The following is a 6000-nucleotide window of genomic DNA, read 5'->3' on the forward strand; positions in this document are numbered from 1 at the left end:
CAGGGCTGACGTCACAAGTCCATATATCCACGGTGAAGCTGATGTCTTTCACGTTGTTATCAAAGTGTGAATACATTTGGCAATCGCATCATACTTAGCTGGAAGGCACGCATCAGAAAAGTAGCGGGGTTGGCAGTGTAAACCGTGGCTCCAAGTGATGAATCAGATGGGAAAAGCCTCTGTCCTCAACGAGAGTGAAGGGCTGGTCATCAAGCGCCGTCATGTCCCTGATTAAATCTTCAGTAGCCTCAGCCCGTGGGTCATCTTTGGAAAACCTCTTGGAATTTTCGAAAGCCTCGTCGATGTGTTGAAGTCGCGGTGGCTTCTTTGCGGGTGGCAAGTTGCTAACGTTAGCATCTTTGGCAGCCGCGTCCTCATACGCTTTCAAAACTCCGTGGAAGCGGTGGTTATGTTTCAGGTGGCTGATCAGATTCAAAGTACAGAAGCTAGTGCTCGTTCTCCCTCCTCGTGGAACTCACTTGGAACATTTGTTACAAGCAACCAGCGAACGGTCTTCTTCGGAAACTTTGAAGTGTATTTTTATGCTCATTCCAGTCGATAAATATGTGTTATCTTTTTTAAATTGACATAAAATAATTTCTAGTACCCCTTTCCCACTGCCTGCAGACCCGGGGCTAAACGCCTGCAGGCGGGCTGCGTTTTCCTGATGGTGTCCCACTTTGATGACATCATCCACACGACAGCAGCGCGAGGCAAACAATGGAGCGGAGTCGACGGGTCTCTCTGAGTGGAGCTCTCTCATCTCGCTGTCTTGCCAATACAGGGTCATCTTGATGAAGGATATCTCACGCTGTGTCCAAAAACAATAAGCGTGCTAACGTAGCCACGCTACGGTGGTAGGGTTTAAACAGGTTTAAACAGGTTTTTTGGCCTGTGAGAAAGGAGTATTATATATTTTAATTTCTACATGATTTTTTTGCTCCTGCTTTGAGCATCAAATCATCAGGAATTAAGACGCCTTGGGTTTTATAGGTAGATCTTTAGATCCAGTCTCAATGTGAAGGAGAAGCTCTTTAACGCCAGTCTGCCGGGCAAGGCATTGAAAATGCTTCAGTCATGACCACCAACCGCTAGATCCATCCACCTACTCCACCTCCACCCCTGCTTCTGGTGAGTGGCGGTAAGGAGGGTGGAGGAGCCAGCAGCGTCCAGGACCGGGGAGACCGGTGGGACTCGGAGCATCTCCGGCAGCCCGGACCACAAGAAATGACTTTGTGGAGTTTCCCAGACTCCTCCACGACTTGAGCCTGGCAGGAGGGAATTATAGGGGCTGTATTAATTCATTCATTTTAAAATTAAGAATCGAATAAAAATATTTTGAATATAACTATCGATGTGACTAATCTGTCATGTCTTTTAAAGTACTTTGATTTTGGATATATATCTATATATACATTGTGGTTCCTTATTGTTGGTGGGATGTGAGAACTGTGCAAGTTGTAACTCATCTTTCTGGGGGGATATGAAGTGTTTGTGGTGTCTTAGTAATATATAATAAAGCCATGTTTGAAGAAACGTTCTCAATGTGATGAAACCTGCCCTCTGAAAATGTGTTCACTTCAGTCCCTAAACAAAAAAAGTTTAAATCATGATCTGACTCCGGAATTATTTTCAGTGTTTAAATAACTAAGAGGCTTTTCTCCATTGAACATTAACAACATTTTGTTAAACAAAGAGGGACTACGAATTGATAAAGATAAAATATTGACAAATGTGAATTCATGAATGGAATTAATGTTTTGAGTATTGATATATATATATATATGTAATTCTAAAGATTTAGAAAAGAAATTCTAAAATTATAATCTGTTTATTTGGCTCCATTTTGACTTTATATATGCTGACCAGGAAAAACGGGAGGAGGTGGCAGGTGGAGAAGTCGGTTCAGGCCAGGACATCGATCACACGTGAAAGACGGCGGTTCATATCTGAGATGCTCAGCCGTCCCTGCTGCTCCCCTCACGCTGGGTGGAAACTGTTGATCTGCTGTGGTATTTAATCACCTTTACTCACACAGGAAGTTGTTTGGTTTCCTGTGTATGCAGCGCAGCACGCCGTTTACTCTGGAGTGGTGAAGAGCCGGGTGAATGGCGTCGAGTGCGCAGACTGGGCTCAGCAGGAGGACCTTCCGGGGACGAGCGCTCCGGGCTGTGTGTGGATCTTGATTCAGTGCGACCCTGCCGTGGACGTGTGGACGTGTGGGCAGAGTTTCCCTCTTGACGAGGTTTGTGATCTGCTGTGTGATCGTGGAAACTGCACGGCCTCCTGGTGGGATTACAATGCAATGTACCTATTTTTTTAAAAACCTCTGAAATAAATGAAAGAGGAGAAATAAGAGCCTGTGCTCGGGCTGTTGTCAGGAACACTGTGCAGAGTGAGGCTCCATTCTGATGGATTTGGAGACATTTTTTTCAGTTTTCTGCTGGTTGAAGGAAACTCTGACGTCAAACTGCTCGTCTTCACACAAACATTTCTGACTAAAAGGATTTGTTGACAAAATGTTTATTTTTCAGTCTCTGCTTTGAAGCAACAATAAATACAAACAATAAATACATACAATAATATAAATACATAGTTAGTGAATTGTATATAAATTACAAGGTGGTTGGGTCGCCGGTCCCCGTATTGCAATGCTGGTGAGAGGAGACACAGCAGAGGTCAACATTTGAGAACAGCTCTGGAGCGTTAAACACAATCATCTGGTCGTGTGGCGGCGCCGCCGGAGTCACTGGAGCTGCTGGAGTTGCTACTCCGCCGTGTTCTGCCCCGCCGTGATCTGCTCCGCGAGCTTCTCGATCTGCTCCCGAAAGCGGCTGAAGGTGACGAGAGGCCAGGCCTCGCAGGCGCACTCGGGGGCCTCCTGCAGCGCCTGGCAACAAGAGCAGTCTCTTTAAATCACCGTTTCTACCGTTTGGCCTGCAGACTCTTCCGACGTGAGCCGGTCTTACCTGTCCGTCAGGACTCGCTCTCTTCTTTTCGAGGTGGTCCAGAACTTTGAGCCACTGGGCGATGCGTCCTTTGGGGACGTCGCACTCGGCCCGGACCGTCCCATTGAGCTCTTGTCTGAAGCACTCCAGCGCGCTGGCGATGCAGTGTTCCTGTGTGCGACAGAAAGGTCGTTTCACGCTGTGCGCCGACCGACGCAGATCGCGGCTGCGTGAAGCATCCACACCTCGCCAGCTGGCTTCCTGTACTAGAGAAACCTTCACATGTGGTTTGCAGAGCTCGGCAGGCTGAGCTCCCGCGAGAGAGGGGACGACCCGGCCGCTCCTCACACAACCACTCAGCTTCCTCACCTCGACACTCGCTTACCAGATGAAACACAGCTTACCTGCACATTTTCTGGAGCGTAGAACGTCGAATCCTCCGGCTGTTAGGACGGAATAAAAACAGTTTAGAACAGCGGTAACTTGGCAAACTTCACAAGGAGAAGATCTGGCTTGATACCACTTACACATTGGACAGATTTCGTGTGTTCATCAGAGAACACTTTCATATTGATGGGGTTTGCTTGAAGGTAATCAGAGAGCATAACAATCCAAACGATGGTGGTGATAAAATGCTCCATCCTCAGCTTGAAGGCTTTTCAGTGCACGTTGATCAGTGGCAGTGTTGATTCACCGTGGAGGATTTATATATAGTCGTGGGGTGGAAAGGGTGGGCTGTATTAGCCGTGTAACCTCTAATGCAGACAGCCTTGTTTTTCCTCTACACGACTCTTGGAATTTTTTTTTAACCATTCGACTGCAGCTTGGTAAAATCCCTCCAGTGGCCTCCTGCAGCTCGGCTCACCAACCCTCCTGAAACTAGGTTGTTTGTCACTCAGCTGTGGCGCTTCTGGTTTTTTACTTTCTCTGTCACCTTCAGCGAGTGTCTAATAAACAGTCAGCACTGCATTTTGAGTCAGTCTTTTTGAAGCTGATTGGTTTTAATTGATGATTCTCGGCTTTTTAAAGCTTTTCAAAGTGAAAAATAATATAATTGTTGATACTGATGCCTCATCATTAAGGTCAGTGAACGTCTTCACAGCCTGAAGAAAACTCAACACGAACAGTACCGTGCATTCATTTTCTACATGAAGCGGGTGGAATATGATTATAAATGAATAATGATATAACCGTTCATTATTTACTTATCTGTCAGTTACCCCTCACTTCATAGCATTAGCTGGAGAGCCTTCAGTGAATCGATTCCACTGGTTCATACAGAGAACGACCACAACACGGAAAATCCGGTCCAGACCAAGCTCCGGATAAAGGTCCTGATCTCTCCCCATTCTGCTGGTTTAGGCTCAGCACCACGCGATGAAGAGGCTGATTTAAATATGTTTCCATCGTATGAGCTAGAAACTCTGAGTAGAGGCAGGAGCTGTGAGCGATGAGAGTATTGATCACAGATTTAGTGATCTGTATCAGTCAGGTCAGAGTTTTTATTGGTCCACAGCTGTGGGAGGAATTAGTTTGTTTATTGGTCCATTCGCGACTTACATATATATTTGAACTCTTGTTTTTTTTTTTTTTTTTTTTTTTTTTCTTTTTACTGATACAGCTGGGTTATTAAATTATTATCAGTTTATTTGACATTTTTTCACGGACCCCCAAGCTGTGCCTCTCTCTAACTACTGGAGGTAAAGAGACCCCAGTTTGAGAACTGCAGCTGTAAACACACTGTTGCAAGGCTTTATTTGTAGTTCTACTCTATCAAAAAAACAAGCTGAAACACTAATGAATAATTTCTCAGTCTTTGTTGGCTGTTAGTGGAGTTTTGCACTCGTGCGCTGCGTTAGCTCACATCCTGTGCCTCTCCTGGGGGCTGAGCCCCCCGAACCCAAACCCTAGTGGCGCCCCGTCACCCAGACAGTGCTGGTCTGGACAAAAGAAGCAGTTGGTGGAGCTGAAGAGCTGTGAGGAACAGGCTGAGGACTCTTCATTCTTCACTTCTCACACATCTGAGAAGTCCAGAGGGATTTCTCTGTGAACCACGTGTGCGCACACGTCCAACACCAACATTTGAATTATCTTCATCCAGTCCAGCGAAGTCAGTGTCATCCTCAACAGACAGCTTCTTCGGTAACACTTTACTCGGAGCGCCCGGTATAACACATTATAAGTAGTTATAAACACTCAGAAATGATCACAATGTTTTATAACCCACTGTACAGCATAGGGTTAGGGTTAGGGTTAGGTCCTGGCATTGTGATCATTTATGAGTGTTTATAACTATAGCTACACGAGCTATAATGGCATTATAATGCTTTATAAATGTACTTCTAATGTGTTATACAGGGGGGCTTCAAGTAAAGTGTTTCCGCTTCTTCCAGACACCAGCCGCACTGAAGGCAGGAAAGTGAGATTCAAGATTGTTTATTTGTTATATACATGTTCAACACAGGGTCGACGGTGCAATGAAATGCTTAGGATGGTAGAACCATTGACTTGCTGAGAGTAAGTACTGATAACATGCAATAATAGCACAGGATAATGCAAAAATACAAGAGAAATGAAGTAAACAGTCTTATAGCATATCGCACATCGAATAGGTGATAACTCGCTCTGACAGTGAGGAAGTTCCATACATTATACATTCCAATAGTGCAACAGTAAACATATTGTAGCGACCCGGGGTCAGGGCATGCTGGGAGGGGTTAATGTTGGGCCGTTCGGGTTAATTTACGTATTGTGTCATGATTGTTCCCTTTTATTATTAGTTGTGCTTATTAGTTTAGTTCTTGTGCTCTAGCGTTCATTTTGTGTTGTTTTGCGTTTATGTATGGTCGGACCATGAACCGGGCGGGTGTTGCTGGAGAGATGACCTGGGGCCTGCGAGCCGCTATTTTATGTGTGTTCTCCCGGTGTGATATTGAAGTAAAAGCCCTGGTTGACTGAGAGAAGTCGTCCGCCTCGTCTCTTGCCTGCAGTTGTAATCGACGCTACAATATAATGCCGGGTGGGATCCTTTTATCTGGGTTTTGATTGAATT

General features: G+C 45.4%; 1 protein-coding gene across 2 annotated transcripts; it reads right to left on the bottom strand.

The window, feature by feature from the left end:
- Positions 1–2513: 2513 nt before the first annotated feature.
- LOC115402978 (uncharacterized) lies at positions 2514–3603 on the bottom strand. 2 transcript variants are annotated; one of them, XM_030111705.1, is made up of 4 exons: positions 3476–3603; positions 3353–3391; positions 2970–3119; positions 2628–2890 (listed from the first exon to the last, which is right to left on the bottom strand). In XM_030111705.1, exons 1-4 carry the CDS (start codon positions 3587–3589, stop codon positions 2768–2770), a joined length of 426 nt encoding a protein of 141 aa, XP_029967565.1. In that variant the 5' UTR covers positions 3590–3603; the 3' UTR covers positions 2628–2767. The 2 variants fall into 2 exon arrangements, with proteins under 2 accessions (XP_029967557.1, XP_029967565.1); XM_030111697.1 differs by having other exon boundaries at positions 2514–3119.
- Positions 3604–6000: the final 2397 nt, after the last annotated feature.

This window comes from Salarias fasciatus, chromosome 2 (assembly GCF_902148845.1).
Source record: "Salarias fasciatus chromosome 2, fSalaFa1.1, whole genome shotgun sequence".
Lineage (NCBI taxonomy): Eukaryota > Metazoa > Chordata > Actinopteri > Blenniiformes > Blenniidae > Salarias > Salarias fasciatus.